At 33.4% G+C, this 26,868-nt stretch overlaps 1 protein-coding gene and 1 long non-coding RNA gene across 11 annotated transcripts in view; one reads left to right on the forward strand and one right to left on the reverse strand.

Moving 5' to 3' along the window:
- LOC124971982 (uncharacterized) overlaps positions 1-26,868 on the reverse strand; it is a 192,954-nt gene that overhangs the window by 82,570 nt on the left and 83,516 nt on the right. The window lies entirely within an intron of this gene.
- The window catches only part of Nrk (Nik related kinase), a 126,288-nt gene that overhangs the window by 57,357 nt on the left and 42,063 nt on the right, over positions 1-26,868 (forward strand). The window contains exons 3-11 of the mRNA XM_047536046.1: positions 1,654-1,710; positions 4,429-4,500; positions 10,136-10,261; positions 14,152-14,262; positions 15,744-15,834; positions 19,103-19,233; positions 21,334-21,388; positions 25,196-25,274; positions 26,487-26,662. Of these exons, the coding sequence (XP_047392002.1) occupies positions 1,654-1,710; positions 4,429-4,500; positions 10,136-10,261; positions 14,152-14,262; positions 15,744-15,834; positions 19,103-19,233; positions 21,334-21,388; positions 25,196-25,274; positions 26,487-26,662 (898 nt within the window). The remainder of the gene's footprint in view (positions 1-1,653; positions 1,711-4,428; positions 4,501-10,135; positions 10,262-14,151; positions 14,263-15,743; positions 15,835-19,102; positions 19,234-21,333; positions 21,389-25,195; positions 25,275-26,486; positions 26,663-26,868) is intronic.

Below are 26,868 nucleotides of genomic sequence, written 5' to 3' on the forward strand. Positions count from 1 at the left end.
TCTTAAACAATTACAATTGAATACCCTGGGTTTTTTTCCTCTGTGGTAATAGTGAGTATATTTTGAAACCCAACGTTTGGATACACTGTTAGACAAAATAATTTTGTACAATTTTCAAAGGAAAATCAACTGTATAAAGTGAGGGTAGAACCAAGCTAACGTTTTTCTGTTCTATGGACTTGGGTCGCACCTTTTAATGACATTCAGTTATCCTACTACTATGTATCACAAGTTTATTTTCCGTGGATTTCAGATTTTAAAACTTTTAAATTTTACTACCATTTAATTCAAATAATGTATGACTAATATCTTAATATGCCAAATAATTTGTATTACAAAGAATAGTTGTTTGGCCCATAAATAACCTCTTAAAATCATGGAAGGGGGCATTGTAATTGTTTTAAGGAGTCTATGAGAACCAGTTTCCAACATGTTTTATTTGTGCATACAGATAAGGGAAAATTTTCAGTAGGAAATTTTTGCATGAATAGTTAGGAAACAATACTTTCTAAACCATAAGAGCTATTTGAATATATATATGTATATGTGTGCATGTGTGTGTGTGTGTGTATGTGTTTGTATTTTCTCTCAGAGGTGTAAATAAATCTGAAATCTTTGACATATTCAGTAACTTTGATAAAATCAGTTAAATTTAAGTGTTGTTGTAATCCTACAGAATGATCTCATTCTATCGAAATAAGCTGCTGCTGTTAAGACAAGTGATAGTGGTCTTTGAGTACCCCAATTTAGTATGACTTCATATTAATTTGATTATATCTATGAAGAATCTATTTTCAAAGAGGGTCTCAATCTGGGGTCCCAGATCAACTTTAACTTTGGTCGGACACTGCTCAACCCAGTATAGCCCCGAAATCAAATTTTCTGCTAGAGAACTATAAAATCAGGCATTCTGTTTAAGTTTATCCCAAGTTTAAATTACTCATAGTAAAGCTGGACTGAAACTTCTTCTGTTACAAAAGGTTGAAATATGTTTACAAGTTAGAAGTCACAAAATAGAGCTTTAAATTTAAACCAATATGTTCAGTTTTTAAATTATAATTTTATAACTTGCTCTTGCATTTAGGAAAAGACTAAGTTCTTAGCAGTCATCATGTTTCCAATAAGAAAGAAACTCCCAGAACTTGTATCTTTCATGAACTTTTTGGTTTATATAATTCAGGACATAATAAACAGTTTAGGCTATTAAATTATGAGTCATTTTTACTAATGACCAATATTGAGAAACTTATGTATGTGAAGAAATGTCCATCTTCTTTCCCACCATCTTCAAACGAAAATTTGAATTTTCATCTGGATATTTTGATGTCATACAAACCTAGACTAAATATATTAACTAAGCAATATCTTTAAATGATCAGTTTATGTCCACACTTAACACAAACATTAAAAGTAAAACTACTCCATTAACTTTCTTTTATTTTGAGTGAAATTGTTGGGATAGCTTTAAAATGTTGATAATTTAATATTTATTTTTTCTACATATTCCTTATATTTCATCTGTGTAAAATATTTTATATTTCATCATATGCTATGTATTTGACTTTATATAGTTTTATGTTTTTTAGTTTGGTTGCTTCCTGATAGTTGGACTATATAGCTAGCATTTGATATTGTCACTATCCTGTGTTTCAGGGCCTCCATGAAAAGACTGGTGCCTTTACAGCTGTTAAAGTGATGAATGCTCGTAAGGTAACACTAATCTGTCTGTGTTCCATTCTATTAGTAGACAGTGTTTGTGGGATAAACAGTTCAGAAATTATTTTATTTGTATTTAATTCATTGTTTTATATAATTATTATGTTAGCCTGGATCTATTATACTTGTTACCTAACAATATTTATACCCATTAGTATATTGTACTTATTGGTTTACTATATTTCTACATTAAAAATACTTTAGTCACACAAAATGTCCCACATATATTGGTATTCCATAACAATGGGGAAAATACCCATATTCATTTCTACCTCCAGTTGATTATCTGTTGTCTGGAATAGTGAAGAAGTTATTTCCCCTAATATTGTGTTAATCCTGCTGTGTTCCATGATATTATTTTCCCTCTCCAATGATTCCCTCTGAAAATTGAGGCCATTAGATTTTCAATGACAGGTAGAAGGAAAGAAGTTATCAGAAACGCACATTTTTCATGTATTTCTGACAGATGAGCTAGAGAGACAGTTTAATTGGTACTGTTCCTGCTAACATTCATAAAGTTGTGTCATGGTACAAAACATATTGTCATAGAATTTGCTAAGTTCTGATTTCTGTCCTCTTTCTTCGGCTTGAGTAAGTTACTTTCTCAAGATAGTATTAACATGAACAAAGCAAAGGTCAGAAAATTTTCACTTCATTATTCCCTAAAGAAAATTTATGTTTGAAAAGGCATACAGATTCACAGAACTGTTGGCAATACCATAATTTTTTCTTTTCCAATTTGTTTAGGATGTAAATTGCTGCAATTATTTAGAGACTTGTGTGCTTTTTGTTTTGCCAGTAATTGTCAAACATTGCAAACCAATCTGAGTTTCAATGGGTTTTGAGGTTTTATGGATTTATTTTTCCCTGCAAACCATGGCTTCCAAATTATCAGCTTTTTTCTTTTTTTGAATGAGACTCTAGAAAATATGTATTCCCTTGTTTTGGCTTGAGACACCTGGACCCAACTTCTTTTAATAAATAAAGTTTTATTAAAATCCACCCAAGCTCATTCCTTTTTGTACTGCCCATAGGGCTTTCAGATTATAACGGCAGAGTTGAGAAGTTACCAAACAGATTTTATGGCCTACAAACCAAAAATATTAACTACCTGATTCTTTCTGGAAAGTTAATGACTACTACTATGCAGTAGACTTTATCATAAACATAGCTACATAGCTTTTCTAGAGCCTCAATAGTATATCCAGGGTGTTTACAGAAGTCCCTCCACTTTCTTTTTCTTTTTTTTTTTTAAGCACACACACAGAAGCCAATGCATTTTTTTTTTCATATAGAACACTACTTACAAAAAAACAGACACTAACCATAAAAGCCGACAGGTAGGGAAGGGTTATTAAGTACTTTGTAGACACCGAGTGGGGAAATAGAAGGCAGATTCCTCAGATGGTGACAGCGGAGGCTCTATCCTGGAGAGAGGTGGTGCAGGGACTGATGTACTTGAGTTTGGGTCCTTAAATGGTTTACATTTTAAGGTGCAAGAGCTCATAGGAGACTTGTTTTTTTTAAATTTTGTTTTTCATTTTTTAAATTATTTTTCATTCATTGTACACAAATGGGATACAACTTTTAATTTCTCTGGTTGTATACACCGTTTGTATAATCATAAATGTACATAGGGTAATGATGTTTGTCACATTCCATTATCTTTCCTTCCCCCACCCCCTCCTCACCCTTCATTTCCCTCTACACAATCCATCCTTCCTCCATTCTTCCCTTACTCCCTCCACCCCCCATTATGTATCATCATCCACTTATCAGAGAAAACATTTGGCCTTTGGTTTTGGGGAATCAGCTAATTTCACTTAGCATGATATTCTCCAATGCCATCCATTTACCTGCAAATGCCATAATTTTATTCTTCTTTATGGCTGAATAATATTCCACAGTTTCTTTATCCACTCATCTATTGAAGGGCATCTAGGTTGGTTCCACAATCTAGCTATTGTGAATTGAGGTGCTATAAACATTGATATGGCTGCATCACTGTAGTATGCTGATTTTAATTCCTTTGGGTATAAACCGAGGAGTGGGATAGCTGGGTCAAATGGTGGATCTATCCCAAGTTTTTTAAGGAATCTCCATATTGCTTTCCAGAGTGGCTACACCAGTTTGCAATCCCACCAACAATGTATGAGTGTACCTTTTTCCCCACATCCTCGCCAACATGTATGGTTGATTTTATTCTTGATAATAGTCATTGTAATTGGAGTCAGATGGAATCTTAGGGTAGTTTTGATTTGCATTTCTCTTATTACTAGAGATGTTGAACACTTTTTCATATATCTGTTGATTGCTTGTAGATCTTCTTCTGTGAAATGTCTATTCAGTTCCTTAGCCCATTTCTTGACCCACTTTTAATCTATATTTCAGATACTCTGATTTTTGAAATATCTAAAAATCATGTTTAGCCAATAGATAGTTGGTGTTAATTACCTGTTTTTATAAGTGGAAATAGTACTTTACTATTATTGAATTTTAATTTTCCCATTAATATGGCAGTAGCATCCATTATCATGAAAGTTGTGACAAATTTCTCTAGGTAATAAGAAAGAACAATTAGTGAGACTCAAGAAGGGAATAATATCATCTTACTCTTAAATTTAGTCCTAAAGGAGCACAAAATACTTAGGCATAAATCATTTTCAGAATGTACCAGTAGGTCTGATAACATTTTTGTTCTTGGTTTTGCAGACTCCTTTACCTGAAATAGGAAGGCGGGTGAGAGTGAATAAATATCAAAAGTCTGTTGGATGGAGATACAGTGTGAGTATTAAAAGTGCTCATTAGTCCAGTATTCTTTTTCTGTAATTTTCAGCTTTGAACTCATCCCTTTGCATTATGTCATTATCTCTATAAGGCTGCCTCTAAAGGGTTATTGCCTAGAAGTGATAATATATTTATAGCTTCTAACATATTCACATAGATTCAGTCATCATTTTTGAACACTAGCATCTGTCAAAGAGCAGGGCCTAGAAGAAATGGTCATCTGAACAGGAAAGTGTTGACTGCAGAGGAAGGATGTTGAGTACATCTACAGAACATGGAGGCCTCTCACTGGGCAGCAATAGAAGAGTTGTTGATAGGACCAAGAGCAAATTTTGCCTAAAACTGGCCTTGGAAAGAGTGTGAAGATATATTTTACTTGCAGCTTTTTGAGATATCTCTAATCCTAACTGGCTCTAGAATAAGCTCAGGCAAATAGAATTCTCTTTTCAATAGATGTTGGCATTATATGGATCTAAAAGCAGAATTCCCACTCTTATCCATAAAATTCAGTGATATATTTTCTGGCATTTCTCCTGTATTCAACATATGAGATTCAAATATTTTCAACATTTTGTGCCTTAATAAATATACTGCCAGCATATTAAAAACAACATTTTCTATCAACAACATCATTTTTGGAATCTTTCTAGTTATATGGAAAAAGTATTGCTAAATAGCTTCATGATTTATCTTTTAAGTACTGCTCCCCCTTTATCAATATAATGTATCTTGAGAAATAAGGCATATCCGAAGGCAATGGCTATAATAGTCTTCAGTAGATCAAGAAGCCACAAATCATATGGTATGAAAAATATAATTATTTGATAGATTCTGATTTCATCAAACATGTTAATAAAATTCTTTAAAGATCTTCCCCCATACTTTGCTGGTATTTCTTCCATAGTAAAACGGACTTTGATTCTAGAATTTGGTGAAATTACAAAGGAAGTACTGGTATCCTTCAGCTGCCTCTTCTTGACAAAAAGCAGGGTATTTAGGCCAGCCCTCAGCCAGGAAATGCTGTAGCATCGTATTACAGGAGATGTGTAAGTGTTTCAAATTACCCTCTTGGCCTGGTGGATATAATGTACTTACGTGTTTCTCACAAGCTCAGCTTCCTGTTAATTGAGAGTGGCAAATACACTAATGCTTTCCAAACATATCTGATCTACATTTATTTGTTTTGGGGGAGTTTACATTTAAATGGGAAACCCACCCTTGGTAGTTTGTTTTTCTAGTCAAGGACTTTGATTCTCTGATTATTTAGTAAGAAAATTCACTGTTAGCTAATCAGCCAGTTAATATCTTCAAAACACCTTTATTCCTTTGGAACAGAAAGTGTGTGACTGGCTCACACATCTTTTAGATGCCAGGGCTTCATGGAAATAGCAATAATGTAGAAGTTAAGAAAAAAAGTTCAAACCCCAAGTCTACCACCAATGAGTCAAAAAGTATTTGGAAAAGTGGTCTTTTTACTTCTCTATACCTCAGGTTCCTAATAGGTAAAGTGACTCCACAAAAATTGCTTCCCTGATAAGAATTTATCTCTTCTCCTGTTCTTGCTAGGTGATATGAGCATTGTGACAAAGAATCTGCTTGACATTAAACAACCAAATACGACTAAGTCTTGTCTGTGCTTCTCTTTAACTTATTTGTATTCCTAGCTTCACACCAGCATCTCATTCCTATTTACTGCAGTATTAAGAGTTCATATTTCTATCAGTAGAACCTCCATATCATACTATAAGCTGATTGTACATACAGAATGGCTAGTAGCCCCACTGGTTTATTTCTATATGGTGCCAGATATTGTTGCCATATCAAAAGAGGGCTACATCACAAGACAGAAGGAAATTGAAGAGTCTTCCAGAAATGACAGAAAAGAAAGTCACAGGATTAACTTTTACCTTTGTAGACAACAGATTAAAGGAATTTGAAGGGGATTTATTAACTCTTTTGCAAGGTTGGGATGAGACTCGAACCTGAACTTCCTCATACTACAAATTGATAGTTTTATTCATTTATGCCTTCATTATTCAAAAAATAGAACGAACCTTTCACTGAGGTTCCAACGTACAATTGAGGCTCCATACCCTTCCCAATAAGACAAATAAATATCTAAATTTATTTTCTAGAAGTTGAATGTTTATGGATGAATTCACTGAAAAATCCTAGGAAAATGCCAAATAATGATCTGCAGCTGCCAGCTATTTCTCTTAGAATTTAAATAAGATATAGTATGAATATAGACATTTGGGAGGAGAAAAGCTAATTTATAAGCAAAAATCAAATTGACTTGGTGACACTACAAAGCCAAGTGCATTGCCTTATATTCATTTCATGAGTATATTTAAAATGCAGCCACAGTATAATTAAATATAAAAAGTAATTGCCCATTTTCCCATTGGGTAGAGAATAAGCTAAGAAAAAAACTGATAACCAAATAGATATATTCAGTTATCTATTCAATTCAGCTAAGAGACTTATTTCCTTAGGTCATTAAGTCATGGTAGTTGATGAAAATGCTGGGAAGAAATAAAGATAATTGGTAGTTAACCCCTTAATTGCTTTTTACATCAGTTGGTTCTTTCTTGGTTCATTGTCCCTCAGAAGCAAAAGTATCCTTTGTTCACTGAAATTCAGAAAAGAATATCTTTGTAAATTTATTTTCAGTCTTTTTTTACTTTATATTCCATAAAAATATTTCACTTTAGACAATAAGAATATTTCTAAAAAGTATGTATAAATTAAACTTTTCTAGATACAATGTAAGAGTTCCTTATTTTCAATCATATATAATCTAGAGCTAGTAGGCATTCAAAGGAGCCCAGTGGTGAATCTATATTTCAAGTGCAGAATTCCTTCCTGAGTCATCAGCATCAACTTTCAATTTGTTAAGCACTCCCTTGTATTAATCATTTGTTATTTCATTCTTTCATGTGAATATTATTTCCCTGTGCTTCACTTTAAGTTAGGATCATACCATATAAATGCACAAATAACCTATATGTTCATTATAAGTTTCTAGCAATTTAAAATTACTTTTTTGTAATAAATACAATATTTTAATTTTCTCCAGTGCATTATATATGAAAGTTTTGTTATTTTCAACTTATAAAAAATGAGGGTTCTTTCCCTAGATTGGCAAGTAATAAGGGTTACAGAAGAATTATCAAACTATTTGGTTAACATGGTATAAGCATACATAGATGAAGCTTAGGGAGAGACAATTTCTTCCTATTTTATTTCACTATAACAAATGTACTTCGAATGAAGGGTGCCAATGTTTGTAGATTAAGGGGAAAAAAAAGGAGTACCCAGTTCTGATAGAACTCTAATTCAAACAAGAGGTTAAGTAATAAAACATATTTTGTGATAATAGCTTGTATTTATTCATTTTTCTTAAGATTTCAAAGAACCTAACATAGTTTATCCCATTTGGACCCAATGACATACCATTCCATGGAAAGATAATGGTCACCATTCTCCTTTTAAAAAAAGTAAAACAAACCATGGAGAGAAATTAGTGAATTTCCTACTCTTTGAAATCAGTACTGAAACCTAGTGTCCTAATGCCCATGGTAGGTGCTCTTTTCTGACTGATGCCATATTGTCTTATGCTATAGTTATCTTGTGAAAGCATGTGTTCTACTTGAGTGATCTCATCCAGTCAGAAGGCTTAAATTATCACTATACAGATAACTCTTAAAAGCAATACCTATAGACCTGATCCCAACCGTTGAGTGTTAGACCTATATCTCTGTTCTATGCAGTCTTATGCAGCCATAAAAAGAATTCAGACTTGCTTATTGATATATAAAGATGTGTTTTACATAGTCAGAAAATGTTTGAACTGAAAAATAGTGAGAATAATATGAACTCGTTTCGATTTAAAATAAATTTCATGTATAATATACATGTATCTTTATCATTATGTCTTTATCTGTCATTCCTCTATTACATTAGTATACATAACTCTCTGAAAGATTTATACTATATCTGCTAAAATGATTCGGGGAAAGATTTACTGAGTATAGACCACTTACATATCTTACTCCATATACATATACCATTGCTGTAATTAGGAAAATAAATTATTTTAAACATTTTTAAAGATTAGTAGAGAAAAAGCCAGTGCCTCTAAAATGTAATAAATCACAGACTAATCAATACAGTGTGATACTGGCTATTCACATACAGAAGAATTAAGATGGGACCTACTTTATAAAAAAATTTCTCAAAATGGATTAGAGACCTAAATGTGAGAGCTAAAATAGTAAAATTCTTAGAAGAGAACACAAGGGTAAAACCTTATATTTGGTTTGGCAATAGATCTTTAGATATGACACCAAAAATACAAAAACAAAATGAGAAACCATTAATTTGGCTTCATAAAAAATTAAAATTTTAGTGCCTCAATATATAGTCTCAAGAAAATTGAAGGGAACTCAGAGAATGGGAGAAATATTTGCGAATTTTATAGTTGATGACACACTTGTGTCTAAAATATATGAAGAGCTCTTAAAATTTAATAATGAAAAGAAAACCCAACTTTAAAAAAGGGCAAAGAATTTTTATAATACATTTCTCAAAGAACATATATAATGGATAATAAGCACATGAAAATGGGTTCAATATCATCAGGCATCAGGTTATAATAAATCAAAACCAAAATGATATACCATAGACCACCCACTAGAATGGTTATAATAAAAAAAGAGAAAGTAAGTGTCGGTAAAGGTATGGAGGAATTGGAACCCCCTTCATATGTTGCTGCTGGAAATTTAAAATGGTGCAGCCACTGTGGAAAACAGTTTGGCATTTCTTCAAAATACCAAACACAGAATTACTGGATTGAGGAATATCATTCCCTAGATATATACCCAAGAAAAATGAAAACATCTATCCACACAAAAACTTGACATAAGTGCTCATAGAAGTGTTAATTGCAGTACCAAAAAGTTATAAATATAATCCAAATGTCTATCAATTAATGAATGGTAAACCCAAAGGAATGAAATACTAATACCTGGTACGACATGGACAAACTTTATAAAAATTCTAGTCATAAAAAGACCACATATTATATGCTTTCATTTGTATGAAATATCCAGTTCATAGACAGAAAGTAGTTTGATGGTTGATTAGGACTAAGATAAGTGTGGGGTGGAATTTAGGGGTGATAACTGAAATGTATGGGATTTCATTTCAGTGTGATAAAAATGTTCTAAAATTGAGTGTGATGGTTACACAACTCTGTAAATATACTAAAAACTAGAGAATTTTATACTTTAAATGTGTGAATAGTATGGCACGTGAATTATATATCAATAAAACTATTTCAAAAGAAACTAAAATGGTATGACTCCATTCAATGGACCTTTGTGCAGTGGCCAGTGCTATTGGGCCATGGACCACTATTTGAGAACTACTGGATTAATAAGACATCATGAACTTACCCTGTTTCTCTGAAATTTCAAGTTAACCAGATATCTCCATTCACTGAAAATTCTAGCTGAGATTTTATTATGTAGGATAACTTGGTTGCATAGGATTTTCCTTTGTGACTCTCCTATAAATAGTCATTGAATTGCACAGCTTTGAAGCTTTGATCTCTGTTTTTATTCTATAGGATGAGGAAGAGGATCTCAGGACTGAACTCAACCTTCTGAGGAAGTACTCTTTCCACAAAAACATTGTGTCTTTCTATGGTGCATTTTTCAAACTGAGTCCCCCTGGCCACAGGCACCAACTTTGGGTATGTTTTTAATTGCCCTGATCTTATTGAATAAGAAAAGTTTTTACTCAAAAATGTACATTTTCTTTCTTTCTTTATTTTTTTATTTTTACAGACTGCATTTTGATTCATTGTACACAAATGGGGTACAACTTTTCATTTCTATGGTTGTACACAATGTAGAGTCACACCATTCATGTAATCATACATATACATAGGGTAATGCTGTCTGTCTCATTCTACTATCTTTCCTTCCCCCACCCCTTCCCACTCCATTTTCCTCTACATCACTCAAAGTTCCTTCATTCTTCCCTTCCCCCACACCCCTGCCAACCTCCCTCTTTATGTATCGTCATCCACTTATCAGAGAAAACATTCGACCTTTGGATTTTTGGTCTTGGCCTATTTCACTTAGCATGATATTTTCCAACTTCATTCATTTACCAGCAAATGCCATAATTTTATTCTTCTTTATGACTGAGTAATATTCCATTTTGTATATATGCCACAGTTTCTTTATCCATTCATCAATTTAAGGACATCTAGGTTGGTTCCACAAACTGGTTATTGTGAATTGAGCAACTGTGAACATTGATGTGACTGCATCACTGTAGTCTGCTGATTTTAAGTCCTTTGGGAATAAACTGAGGAGTGTGATAGCTGGGTCAAATGGTGGTCCCATTCCAAGTTTTCTGAGGAATCTCCATATTGCATTCCAGAGTGGCTGCACCAATTTGCAACTCCACCAGCAATGTATGAGTGTGCCTTTTTCCCCAGATCCACGTCAACACATATGGTTGAATGTATTCTTGATAATAGCCACTCTAATTGGAGTTAGATGAAATCGTAGGGTAGTTTTAATATGCATTTCTCTAATTACTAGAGATGATGAGTACTTTTTCATATATTTGTTGATCACCTATATATCTTCTTCTGTGAAGCGTCTGCCCAGTTCCTTAGCCCATTTATTAATTGGGTTCTTTGTATTTTTGGTGTCAAGTTTTTTAAGTTCTTTATAAACTTTGGAGATGAGTGCTCTGTGTGAAGTGTGTGTGGAAAAGATTTTCTCCCACTCTGTAGGCTCTCTTTTCACATTATTGATTGTTTCCTCTGCTGAGAAAAAGCTTTTTAGAACTTGAATGAACACTGGAAATATCTAACAAATATTTTGAAGTACAGCTTAACTGCTTTTAATTTTAAATAATTTCTGTTGTGATGTTATGGAAGCTTCCTGATGAATTGTAATGTAGTTACTGGGAAAGGATCAATTCTCACTAGCACTTAACAAGACATAAGGGTACGTTTTAAATGTTTGCAATATATATATACTTGAGTAATCATATTTCCTAGAAATTCTTTTCTAAATTGTTAGATGACTTCTTTTCTTAGTCATGGCTGGGGTATCGAAAATTCTGGATCAATGAAATATAAATTTTAGAGGCTAATTAGACCATAAGTTAACTAAGGCATAACTACCAGAATTTTTGATGCCCTCTACTTTATTAGCAAGAAAATGAGATTTAGTCAATGATGTATTTATTAAAAATGGAATATTTAGAACATAATCTGGAGTCATTGTACACATGATCTCTATACTTTCTACATTTTCATTTACAGTTATAGTGAGTAACTGCATTTGTTTCAAAATAGTGACTTAAGCTTTTCAGGATCTTCAAGTGTCAATGAAAGATTCTATTGCATTCTATGTAATTGACCTGAGGATGACAATGAACAGTATAGAAAGATTTTGAATTAAAACACTGATTCTCTAACCTTAGCATGCATCAGAATTTTGTGGTAGCCACACAAAACATGGAATGCTGGATCCCACTCACAGGGTTTCTGATTCTGTAGGTCTGGGATGTGTGTAAAATTTGTACTTTCTAATAAGTACAAATGGTGATGTTAATGCTGCTGCTGAGCACCGCCCTCTGAGAATTACCAAATTTAGGGATCTTCAGTTAAACCCTATTTTCTTCCAAATGTCCAATTAACTCAAAACTTCTATTCTCTGACTATTCTCGTAGACATTTTAGTAAATTTTAGTATGCATCTATAATGGTACCTTTTTTGCATATACCATTTATCTTTTTACATGTTTTTTCTTATAAGATCTTTTTCTCTTGACAGTTTGGCAAACTATGAGAAATGTTAAGGTCTTCTTATTGTATATATATTACTGGTACTCAATTCATTCAGCCATTCAACATACATTCACTGAAAAATCACCTATTAGCTAGGCATTCTACTAGATGTTGGGGATACAATAGTAAGCCAATAGACATGACCCTGTACTACTAGAGCTTACAGTCTACTTGCAAAGATGAATGTCATTCAAATATTCACAAAAATAAATGTCTTCTTAGAAGGAAAATATGTTACAATTGGATGAATAACAAAGGAACCTAAATTAACCTGGGGAAAGAGGAACTTTTCCTTAAGGAAATAAAAGCTTGAACTGAGATCTGAAAGATGAGGAATCATTTAATGCATAAATTATTTGTGGAGGTAAGAGTTTTCATGAGATCATTAACACTTTATTACCCATGTAAATCAGAATAAAGAAAATAAGCAAATAATTACCATTTATAAAGTGTATGAGCCAAGCGCTGTGCTTACAAACCTGGAAAATGTTTATGAATATCTCACATTCCTCTAATAATTGAGCTTTCCTCTAATAATTGAGCTTTACTCACATAACATTAGAAAGATCTTTAGGGTCTATCTCAGATGAACTATTTTAAATAAGATCTGTCATAGTTCAAAATGAGCCCCTTTTCTTTCATTACCACTGTGTACCTGTTGTTCTCACGTGAAAATCAACTTCTTTTAGTTTATCTGCATTGTTGATTTAATTTGGCTATCCCTCTCTTCTTTTGAAGAAAACATATTCAGGTCAAAGATATGCACTAATGTCAGTGGCGAACAACTATAACATTAACATTTCCAAAGGAAATAAGGTAGACTTTTTAACTATTAAAGGTTTTATTTTTATCATTTTGCTTTCATTCATTTATAGTGACAACTTGCCTATAGATTTAAAAAAAACCTTTTTGCAGTTTCGATGAAATAGTTTTGACATAGTCAGTGATGCATAAACCTGCACAAAAGAAAAGTTTGGTAGGTTCATTTTAATAGTCATATTCTCCTTCATATTGCTCTGTCCTCTAGTTAGCTAATATTATCAAAGGAAATTTACTAGTTAGGTACTCAATTCATTGGTCACCAAAATAAATTTTCTGACAAATTGTGTTTATTAAAAGAAAAAATTCAGAATTAATATTTTGAAAGCTGTTAGCCTTAAAAGAGTATTTATTTCCTTGGTAGGAATCCCATTTGGAAGAAATTATCCTACAGGAATTCAATAGAAAATTTTCCTTTTGAAGTTGTAGTTTGCCAGTATCTTGGAGAAAATAAACTGGAAGTTGAAAATATGAATAAAACAATGACAACAAAACTTAGTCTTAATATTGAAATATAAGTTCTTTTGATACTCCACATTTTACTTCATTTCAAACCAAACAATTATCTCTACTATCCTTTCCTTTCCACTTCGGGTTCACCCATGTTTTTCCCTTTCACAAGTTTATTTCCAAGGGCATTATTCATTCTGTTTTCCATAAACTGAATGTTCTTCCATTTAAGCATTTCCAAACACTACCTATGATTCAAGGCTTATTTCAAATCCCTCCTCCTGGTTAAATACTTCTGGGATGATACCTGGCTCCCCTCCCTCCACAAATTCTAATTCCACTATTCTTTGGAGTTTTCCACCAGACAATTGAGCCAGTCTTTGCAATACCTTAATCTCCAAACATTACATATAGATACAAGCCATATGGACTGAAAATCTCAAGATGTTTTCATAGAATTACTTTCTAATTCTTTATACTTTCCTAACTTCCCCACAGATGGTGATGGAGTTATGTGCAGCAGGCTCAGTCACTGATGTAGTGAGGATGACAAGAAATCAGAGTTTAAAAGAAGATTGGATTGCTTATATCTGCAGAGAAATCCTTCAGGTAAGTTTTCATTTAATCATTTTCCCTTGATCTTCAAAGAACTTGAGAAAACTATATAGATGTACCTTACACCTCATCTGATTGTTTAAGAATTTTTAGCATTACTTATGAATCAGGGAACCTAAAAAAGCCAGAAAACTTTAGATATAGCAAGTGTTTAGATAATGTTCCTCAACTTTAAGGTACACCACAAAATGTGTAACTAGTTCTTTGTTCTTTTTTTTTTGGCCTCTAATGGTTCTGTCAAATTCAAAATATTGTTTTAAATGGATCAGGGAAATGACCACTGAGATTATAAATTTTGTTGATTTTAGATCTGTATCTAAAAATGAATAGCACTATCATCATAGTTTAAGATGACGGTCAGTCAGGATAAGTCACCGTCCTACAGAACATCTGCAGCCATATTTTTTCAGACCAATATCCTCTTTGAATACTGCCCCACCATTTTTTCTTTGTTTCTAATACCCAGATGGATAAAGGCAACAATATTCTTGATCTACCAATCTCATTTTTTAATTTGTGACTTAAGTCTTGGCTTAGGGTCAACAAAGAAGATGTTAATGGAACTGAACAGCACCACTCTACATTATTAGAATGTCCTTCTCCAATTTTGGTTGGATTCGCTTGTGATGTTAATGTAAATGGTTATGAGTGCAAACTCGTGACTGAGTTGTAATTCCATTTCACCATGTGTTAGCTATGTGACCTTGAGTCGATTACATAATTTCTCCAAGTGTCTCTTTCCTTGTGTAGTATAGGGTGATATTGGCACCTTCCTCAAAGGATTAGTATGACAATTTAAAAATTTACTCCATTTAAAGCACTTAGCAAAATATCTGGCAAAGAATAAAGGCTTAATAAGTTTTCACTATATTTTTATTTCTATTATTACCTCCCATTTAGTGTCTGGAGCAATATCACTGCAGCCTAATACTGCATACCATATCATGGTTTAGCCAGGTCACTGGTTAGTTTTAGTGGTGAGTGGTTTGAAGCCAGCATGGTAAGCCAACACAAATTGCAAATGCTTTAAAATGAATTTCCATATTACCTCAAATTCTCAGCCTACAAGGCTGACTTGAAAATATTTTGGACTAAACAAATGGTTGGATGGGGAACAGAGCAAAACTAAGGCAGAACTCTGACAGAGTTAGTATGTCCAGGTCTTTACTCTTATGGTTAGTTGGAAATATAGAGGTTAGAAAGGAAGGTAAAGTGACCCAATGTATACAAACATTACTTCTTGGTGTTCTTTTTCTTTCATGGGTGTCCTGATTTATTTTCCTTTCCTTATAGCCAAAAGTAGAATTTCTGGGAACTGGTTGTATTCATTCCAGTCTAAAGAAAGAATTTTGTCTGACAAATCAACCCTGGGCCATTTTTCTTACCAAAAGTTTTCCCCAAAATACTAATAATAGTACCAGAAAAGAGAAAAATATATACTGATGTGACTTTCTTTTTAACATATATGCTTACAGGGCTTAGCTCACCTTCATGCACACCGAGTAATTCACCGGGACATCAAAGGTCAGAATGTGCTACTGACTCATAATGCTGAAGTAAAACTGGGTAAGTTTATTCTTGCAATATTTAAGGTGAGGATCAAAACATTTTAATGAAGAAAATTCCATTAGAATAACTGTGCTTTTCATGACATACTCTACTTATTTGAACTGAGATTTCCCTGCCTACAAAATCAATCAAATTTTAAAATTTTGTTTGGAAGGGAAGGTGGGGAAAAGAAAAAGGATATACCTAACTACTTCTTTGAAATAATATTGATAAAAGGTTCTAAATTTTAATGGGGGCTACTTTTGGTCAATGTTTAACCATCTGCTAGAGATATCTGTTATATTTATTTCAACAATTAAAGTGAGTATTTACCATGTGTGTATTTCTGTGTAATGGGTGGGAATTTCAAAAATTACACATGACAGACTCATGTTTTCCCAAGAATATCAAAGAACTTTTAAATTACTTAAATATGAATTATTTCTTTGCATTTTTCCTCAATTATTTAAATAAATGATGGTGGTTAGAAGTGATTCTCTAATAATATCTGAGCCAAATTCAGAATTAGAAATCAAAGGACAGAAAATCCCTGGCTTCTTATTTCAGGGTTCAGAATGGCATAATTCATTTGATAATAGCTATGCATTTTGTCTCACCAAAAAAAAAGAGGAAACAATATGTTACACCTTTTAACATTTTATCATCATCCACTTATCAGGGAAAACATTCGGCCTTTGTTTTTTTGGGATTGACTTATTTCACTTAGCATGATACTCTCCAATTCCATCCGTTTATTTGCAAATGCCATAATATTCTTCTTCTTCATCATTGAATAATATTCCATTGTGTATATATACCACAGTTTACTTATCCATTCATCTGTTGAAGGGCATCTAGGTTGGTTCCACAATCTAACTATTGTGAATCAAGCTGCTATAAACACTGATGCTGCTGCATTACTGTAGTATGCTAATTTTAAGTCCTTTGGGTATAAACCAGCGAGTGGGATAACTAGGTCAAAATGTTGGTCCATTCCAAGTTTTCTGAGGATTCTCCACACTGCTTTCCAGAATGGCTGCACCAATTTGCAACTCCATGTGGATGATGATATATGATGGAGGTTTGGGGCAGGTAGGGAGTGAGAGGAGAATGAAGGAACTTTAGATTATGTAGAAGGAAATGAGAGGGAGGGGGTATTAAAAATGATGAATGAGACAGACATCATTACCCTATGTACATATGTGATTACACAAATGGTATGAATCTACATTGTGTACAACGATAGAAACAAAATAATGTACCTCATTTGTGTATAATGAATCAACACACAGTCTGTAAAAAATAAAAAAAATAATTAAAAAAAAAACATTTTAAACAAACACTGATGGCTGGCTTTTCAATAGCACCACATAAATTAAGTCAATACTACATAATGGCAAATAACCCCATTAATCCATTGATATAAAACATAAGTATCATTTTTAAAATTATGTCAACTCTTTTTTTATCATGTGTCTTAACATAATCTTAAGATATTTCCCATTTTCTTAATAAATGAATAGAACCTGCATAGAGATTTTGATAATTCATTGAGAACATTTTTAAATGGACATTCATGGAAGAAGTATGAAGTAATAATTATTCTCAAAATAAGTGAAAGTAGTTTCCAGAATAAGTATCAATTTTTCTATCTAAAGTTACAAATCTAGAAGCACAATTTTAAGAGACTGCCTTAAGGCACATAAGAGGCATTATAGATTTCAAATTCAATTGTGCAGAATGAATATACCTCCATAAGGCTAAGTGTTATGTTCATGAGTACTGCAACACTACCCTAAGCTTGGGTCAAGTTGTTTGCCAATCCAACCATTTGAAACACAGTTATTAAGTGAAAAAAAAATCACTGAAATATTGGTTCACTCTGGTGGAGAGACCTTTAGTGCATGATTCAAATTTAATCAGGCTTATTACACACACAATTCTCACACAATTTGTTTTACTTTTCTCGGCTCCTCACATATTTTTAAAAACAACATATTAAGAGAAGTTTGCAGAAGGCAAACCTAATGAGAGGCAAAGGAAGTGATGGAAATGAAAGAAACACAAAAATAAGTATATCGTATTTGCAATTAATCAATAATGTTCACATTCCAGGCCTTAAGGTTATTAAATAAAAGGCTAAACTATTCACATTGAGGTTTCTACTATACCTTTTATCTTAATTTTAGTTTTCTCTTTCTGATTTCCCCTTTTATTCTATTCATCACTCTTTCTTCTAGTCTTTTCTCCCTGATTTTCTCCCCTGGATGCATACCATATGTATCAGCTTATGGCTTTCACAGGTATTTCTTTGCCTTTAAATTTGGCCATTAAGGATAGTGACAATGCTGAGCTCTGATTTAAACTATTTCTTAAAAAATCATAGATAATGAGATTTTGCAAAACCCAATGGTGGTCTTCACAATACGTGTATGTGTGTGTGTGTGTGTGTGTGTGTGTTCTTGTTAGACCTTTCTTAAACTGCCTTGAACTATCAGGGTTTCTTTTCCCTTTTTCTTTTCTTCCTCTAAAATCTTCAAGCTGTTTTTCAGTGAATTTTGTTCACCATCATCTAAATTCCTGGAAACCATTCTAAATTAGAAAATCTACTTCATTTTTCATCCCTGTCTTATTTTTTCTGGAATAAATAACCCCAGTCTACTTCAGCGTATTTTCTGTCTGTTTCTGAGGATACCATACTAAATATTTTCTTCTAATGTATCCCACAGATGAATAGGAGACTAAAATTTATAGCCTAAGTTAAGATATGTGTGCCACAATAACTATTTGCATCTAATTCAGAAAATTTGTGTAAGCATTTAAACTAAATTCTAGAAAAGTAAATTTTCTTTATCATTGACATTAGAACTTCCTAATGTCAGGATTGAGAGCTTCCTAAGCAACTCCTAATATGTTTTACATTTCTTAGATGGTGCTTATACTGCTATTCTTCCTCTAGCTTGGTGGCAGGTCCAAATACTACATATGTTATCACTTCAGAGGTTCAGGGTGTACCAATGGAACTTTATTTTTAATATTCATGGTAAACATACAGCCAAACCTACTGTAGATTTATAATAGCACTACTGAGTCTTATTCCAACATAAATAGCAGCAAAAGCTTATTTCCCAGTATTCCTGGAGTAGAATTCATGGTAAAGTTTTCAGAGCTGGAATGAAAATCTGTTACCCATTGTGGCTTTTGTATTGGCTTTCCGAGTTAAAGCCATAACTTATTGAGCTTTTTGTTACTGATTAATTATTTTGACATATGCTAAATTTTGCAGTGGATTTTGGAGTGAGTGCCCAGGTGAGCAGAACAAATGGAAGACGAAATAGCTTCATTGGGACACCATACTGGATGGCACCTGAAGTGATTAACTGTGATGAGGACCCAAGACGCTCCTATGATTACAGAGTAAGTGTAAGGATTCAGACAATGGGAATCAAAACTTGAAAAGGATTTTTGATGAACATTTACTGTTTAATGGTAAAATATAATACAAAAAAGCAACTCCTCCTTTCACATTAACTTAATAGGAAAAACTAGCACAAACCACCTCCATGTGGTTTGATAGTATGCATGAAAATAATACTTTTGTGAATGTGGAAAAAGTAGTCAATTGAGAGTTATTCAAATTTGAGAGAGAATGTCTAGTTCATGTTGCTTGCAACTACTTAGTTACAAATATTATAGTATGTGGCTTTATATAGAAATTTTACATTTGGGGACAGAGAACTTTGTAAACTTAAAAATAAATGTAAAGCCAATTATTACTCTACAAAATAACTTAGCTCCAAAAAGAAAAAAAAAGATAATTTGATTATTCAGGGTAACAGAGAAAATCTTTGGCATGTGGTTCACTTTTAAAACCACAGAAAATCAGTGAAATAGAAAAATTAAGTAACAATTTGTGCTATTTATTAAAATTTCCACTGAAGCTGCAATTTGAACAATATACATCTATGTATACATTTCAAAAGGCTGATGTGGAAAGAAAGAAAACTCTCCGTTTGCTATAGACTGGAAAAACCTCACTCACTCTCCACATCATAAGTCATCCAAACAATTCATTGTGGTCTTCCTATGTAGAACCTAGGGCTCAAAACTTGAAGTTGATTAATCTAAGTTTCATCTCTTTTCCATTTCTTTGAATGCCCTCTGCTTGATCTGCAAAGTAATTATTTACTGAACACTTATAACATATTCAGTGCTATATTAGAATCTGTGGAGACTACAGAAGCATTAGTTCTTCAAGTGAATTGCTATAAAATAGAGCTTTATACCTGTATATTTTAACAATCTTCCAAGGAATTTTACCTGCATTAGTTATTTATTTCTATATTTCTGCCCCATTTAGTCAAAACAATGCTTCATCTCAGAATATCACAACTGAAGTTTTAAGAACTACAAACCATGGGAAAATTATGTCAGATTCAATTTTCCCATGTACATGTACGAAAACAACACAGTGAATCCCACCATCATGTACATCCATAAGAAAGGGATCCTAACTAGAATAAGATATATTCCATGCTTGTATAATTATATCAAAATGAATTCTGATGTCATGTATAACTAAAAAGAATCAACAACAAAAAAAAAGACTGAAAAAAAAAGGAACCATAAACCAGGATTCCAAAACTTCATTGACCTCATTTAGGAGTTAATCAGCCAGTGTACCTGTAGCCCTGTGAACTTTCCACACTCTGGAAAACAAAGTACAGTTATTATTGATGAGGACAATTTCCATGGGCTTCAATGATAATTACAGATTAAGTTTACTATATTACAAGAACTGCTGAAATATATATTTACACATGTAAATATATTAACAATTTATATACACTATGTAACTTATAAATTAGTACTTATATTTACATGTAACATTTTAGATCTATATTTAATATAGAAGCTGTTAAATATAATTATGCTTAACATAATTATAAAGTATATTTATATATTAAATGTATGTATACACACACACACACACACACACACACATGTACACCAGTCCTATGAAATGGGTGCTATCATAGTGACCATTTTACATAGAGTGAAATTGGGGTTCAGAGATATAAATCATTTGCCGTAGACTACACAGCTTATGGATCTATATATTAGAACTTCTTTATGGCAAGTTCCTTTTGATATTTCAGGTAAGGAAACACCAGCAGCACACCTAAGAACTTTTCCTCCATTGAACCTCATTCCATAACAGCCTGTTGTGTTGAGGTTCTAACTGGTGACAAGCTCAGATAATGTCTTCCTATGCTATTAATTTATAATGAAGCTTCAATATAGAAAAAACATGAAATGGCACCCCTGTCATCAAAGATTGTTTTAACATTCTTAATACTAAAAGTTTTATATATATATGTGTATGTGTGTGTATATATATATATATATACACATATACATATGTATACACACACACACACACACACACACATATATATATATATATATATATCTCCCATTTTAAGTGATTTTTATTTGTCATCTTTTCCTTTGCAGAGTGATGTGTGGTCTGTTGGAATCACTGCTATTGAAATGGCTGAAGGGGCTCCACGTGAGTAAAAATGTTTGATATTTGTTAAAGGCAAGGGAAACATACTGTACAAACGTGACTTCCTGGAAGGGATGATATTGCCACGTGTACCACTCAGGTTTACTGAGCACACAGGTGTCACACTACATGCCAAACTCTTAATGGTAGTTCTTTCAGTTATTAAATGCTTTTGTCATAATTGCCGAATTTGGATACGTTAAACCAGCTTGTTCTTTTCTTTCTTATACTACCTTATTTTAGGCTGACTGAGTGCTGTTTCAATTTAGCCTCACGGTTTTTGGTCCTGACTGTCCTGAGCAACCAGAACTCAGAGTCATTCTAATCTATAATTACTGGTGGAATATTTAGGTTGTAGAATATCTATGGTCATACTCTACTACTGCTAAAGGCTAGGATAGTTGAGAAAATCCACCAGTGGATCATTGAAATTGAACCAATCCTCAACAATATTGAGAATTAAGCATTTCCACCCCCCTTTGGAGTCAACCCAACTCACTTAATTGCTCCCTTCAGCCATCTCAAAACCCTTGGTCTTTTCCCCTTGATTCCCTACCTCCCCATCATTTAAATGACTTAGTAATATGCCATCCTCTCAAGGCACTGTTTTTGGTAGGAAAGTGAAATGGAATGTGAACCTGAGTATAAATGAGTGATTCTTCTAGTGCATGGCTTCATAACACATTTTCTGTCCTCAATATTTAAATCGAAAGATATAAATGATAATGCATTCCTGACATTGTTGTGTGAGGAATGAGGAAATGTCTTCAGGGATGTGTGGGGTAAGGGCTTTGCTTCCCCCTCTGCAAGCAGATCTAATATACTTCCATGTACCTGCATGCTCTATTTGCACAGCATCTACCTGCCAAGCTTAATAAATTTGAATTAACATTGTGTTTCAAGACCAATGGGAGTGTCAAGTAGAATTAGTGGTAACATAACTTCTGAGAATTTCTGATACCCCTTGGAATATCAAAAAGTACCTGAAATAAAGCTAGGAAAGTTGTGGAGATCAGTTTCCTACTGCCTCTGTTTTAGTGCCCTCCAAACTGCACAGTACCTAAGTTGGATGAATAAAAAATTGATGATGGAAAATTTTTAAATGCAAAACCTTGCACATGCCACATATATAAAATTGAAACTGGAGAGATGCAAGTTAGTCCTCATCATCCACTAATGATTTCTATTTGGAAAACATGCTTAAATTATGTTAGATTATGAAGCAGCAGGCTGATTTTCCTCTCCTATGTCTCCTCTTCCTCCTCAATCTCTTCTTCTCTCTGTCCCTTTCTCTCTCTTTAAATGCACAATATGATATTTCATATTAGTATTCCATGAGTTTGGTTAGGATACATGATTGTATCTAGTAATCATGCAAGAGACATGTCGTCTGCATCCTTTTTCCCATTGTTTCTAAGTACTCCTCACAAAGTCCTTCTCAAATCCTTATTTTTATCCAAAATATTAAATCATGGGGAAAACAGCAGTAATGAGCACACTCACAGAGGGAGTACAGATAAGTTTTGCATAGAGTATGCATATGGAAAGCTTCTGACAAAAGACCATTGGGGAACAGGAGATTCATAACCCACAGGGACAGAAAATAAGGTCACTATGCCTGGATAAGTATGTGTAGTGGTGGAGCTTTGATCATGAGCAACTCTAGATAGGCACTCCACTAAAATTTTTCTTTTACCACCCTCCTTTACTGCCTGGAGTGATAAATTTGCATAAAAGTGATTTTCATGAGTTTAACTGCAGCAATCCTCCAGGTTATGATAATTTTCATCTCAGAGGGAATGACTAAGCAAAGCAACAGTTATCTGATTACAAAATGATTTCCCTCTGTTCTTCGGTAAGTCTTTCTCAGAGAAATAAGAGGCAGAATAACTTCTCAATGAAAGAATGATATAAGGGCCTTTAGTGAGGAGGAAAACACCTTGCACACCAGGACTTCCTTTAGTCCTCAGTTTCTGGGTAGGAATATTGGGACCTTTAAACCAAGGCCAGAATATTGCTAGTAGACATTCAAACACCATCATATCATAGATCAACAAATGTTGAAGAGATTTCTTATTTTCCATCTTTTAGGTAAATATACATCTTTTCCTGGAAGAGAATCAGGATGGGGTTATTCACCCTTGTCAAGTCTACAGCAGCAAATTTACCTTAATCTTGACTATATCTTTCCCTATTTTAGCATTCTCCTTGATATTGTAGAAATCATTTTTAATATTTTCAGCCATACTTGTTTAGTGTCCTGCTTCTATTCCTTGTAGTGTCTCTCTCTCACACCCCATGTCAATCTTTTCCTGAGCACCTCATGATTCAAATTTACCTCTGACCTTCAAGAGGCTCATTCCTTCAGTATTCAGGAGTCTGCAGGTCTCAACATGTGTTAGGAATAAACTGTATTATTTAACCTAATTTAAACTAAGCCAAGTTTAATATGTGTCCAACCCCTTAAGAGATGTGTTTTTAAAAGAAGGTTTGCTATTTCAAAGGAATGAGCCTCTAAATGGTGAACATTTAAGTAGTGTTATGAGATATGCGCTGGGAGGTACTTACTGACATTCCTAAAATTAGGCCACATAGAAAACCATGCACAGCTGCTGTTGACATACCGCTTTTACCCACCCTCTGCTTCATTCTTTTGTGACTTTTTCCTTTCCATTGGAAAACAAAAAATGCTGGCTTGGCCTATGTGCTAACTCTTGATCCCTGAAGATGTCAGTTGACTGAATGTTGCTCAGATAGTAATAAATGACAACTCTTTAATATTGTACACACTCACAATATGTTTAAAGGACAGGACTGGGTGACTGATTGGACACAGTAAAGGAATTAAAAGAGTCAAATCTGATCCTGATATTTTGAGCTTGGTGCTAATTCTGCCCTCAATTATAAGCCTGAACTTTCTATTCATTGATACCCATGTAATTGAGAACAAAGCTTGAACTTTGTACAATTGCCTTCATATTACCCTAATAAAATAACTCTGGTGAGGGTTTTTTCCTACTACTAAGATGTCTGTTTGACACTCTGTTTTCTATGGAATGCATTTTGGGAGAGGAAGGATGATTCCATTAAGAACTATTCACATCAAACTCTCCTTACATGAACAACATGTTTGTAGAGTTAGGTGGCATTTACACCAATGATGTCTATTGGGGAAGTTTTGCACTACCAGTTTTCTTTAACAAAAACACAAGAGGAAATAAGTGAAGTGAGACACATATTTTAACACTTATGGAAAAAAAGCAGAATTGCCAAACCAATGAGGTAATTAATTTATATAGCTCATATCAGAATAGGCTTTTCTTTATATGCTGTGTATATGAAAACAATGAAAGTCCAGTAATTTGGCAAAGAATTGAAGTGCCATATAAAGTCTTTATTATAATACTAATAGTTAATATTTATTGATCACGTACTACATACTAGGCAGTTTCATTCTGTAACTACATATTCTACTTTCACAACTATAAATACCTACATTGAGGAAACAGTTTGGTGCTTATCTCTACTTTTGATTAACTTTTCTAATGTAGATCAACCACACACTTCAAAATTCTTCTATAATTGAATCTATTACTTATTTGTTACACCAAGTAATATGAAATTTTGGAATATTGTATAATACAACGTTTGTGTTACAGTGAACTCTACCTTTATTTTTTTTGGGTGTACTCATACCTTAGTGTCTATTTTACAGATGTATGAAAGAACTCTGAGAATCTCCTCCCAAACGAAGAGTGGGTTCTGCTGATATACTCTTTATTCCTTCTAAATTTATGTTTTCCTTTGCAGCTCTGTGTAACCTTCAGCCCTTGGAAGCCCTCTTCGTTATTTTACGGGAATCTGCTCCCACTGTCAAATCCAGTGGATGGTAAAGATAAATGTCTTAATCTTCTAAATACATTGACTCAACATTTTTATGTAGCAAAGTTTTCATTCATTCAATCAATCCTCCTTCACCAAGCTTGTTGGGCAATACTAACTAAAATTCAATATCTTATCAGGGTAGTCTATTAAGGTAGTTTTCATAAGAGGTAGTCAGGGCTGGGTACGTAGCTCAGTTGGTATAGTGTTTGCCTCTCAAGTACCAGGCCCTAGGTTCAATCCCTAGTACTGAAAAAAAAAAAAATACAAGCAAAGAGCTAGTCATCAAGTCAGAAATTAGTAATATCCTTCGGCATATATAATGATCACATTACTGTTCTCTCATTAATGGTCATTTTCATTTGTTGCCCCAATGCTAACCATTTGTGAAGTTTCTCAGTGTGCCTACATAGGCAGTTTGAGAGATTGTGATATACACCTCTTTTGGTGGACCCATAAAAAAATATTCACACACCTAAAGCAGAGGACTTGTTCTCTCAGTGTGATACAGGACAGCTAAACCTGGAAATTCTTCTCTCTGAAGTTGTTGATCTAGTACCTTAGGCTCTTGCTTTATTTTCATTTTTTTTACTATTTTCCCCGATAGAAGTGTTAACTATGATTTGATTGTTGACATTCTTCCTTGTAATTCAATTTAACCCTTTCAACGGATTCAGACTTTCTGACTACATTTTTCTGTGGGTCATTTTATAAGATCAGTTAATCCTAGTTAGTTAGCACCCTTTTATTGTATCATTATATCTGTGCTTCTGCAGTTAAAATTTCATAAAGTAAGTGAAATATTCTGGCTTCAGAAGATGACTATTGTGGGATGACCACTTTAGTCTCACAGAATACATACATACATACACATATGTGTGTGTGTGTGTGTGTGTGCGTGTGTGTGTGTGTGTAAACCATTTAATTGCCAGAACACCATATGTGTTATTATTATGTACATGCTTCTGAACCCATTAAAATATCTACTATGATTTGGGTAGAAAATCCTACTGAATGTGGCTTCTTTTTCTGAGGTTTAAATTACCTCATTGTATAATGTGTATTGTCAAGCTGCAAGATATTGGCTGCTTGAAAGGACTATAATAACTAGAGGCAGCTCTTTCCAAAAATGTCTTTCAGAGAGCCATGGGATTGGGGATGGATAGAGGTGTGGCAAGCCTAAAAACGCTCTTTCATTCCTTTTATACATTTATTTTAGGTCCCGCAAGTTCCACAATTTCATGGAAAAGTGCATGATAAAAAACTTCCTGTTTCGTCCTACTTCTGCAAACATGCTTCACCACCCATTTGTTCGGGATATAAAAAATGAACGACATGTTATCGAGTCATTAACAAAACATCTTACTGGAATCATTAAAAAGAGACAGAAAAAAGGTAGAAATTGTGATCCTTCATTTCACTGAAATGAATATTCAGAATTTACTGTTTTCAGGGAAAAATAATATTTTTTAAAAATTATGTTGAAAACAAAATGTCTGAGACATTCAATATATATTTTCTCCAACAATTTATTCTATTGGTTATCTTTTTCCTGAGTACTTATATATGAGGTTATTTATTGCTCCCAGTTATATCTGGCA

The sequence above is a fragment of the Sciurus carolinensis genome, chromosome X (assembly GCF_902686445.1).
Source record: "Sciurus carolinensis chromosome X, mSciCar1.2, whole genome shotgun sequence".
NCBI classification, from domain to species: domain Eukaryota; kingdom Metazoa; phylum Chordata; class Mammalia; order Rodentia; family Sciuridae; genus Sciurus; species Sciurus carolinensis.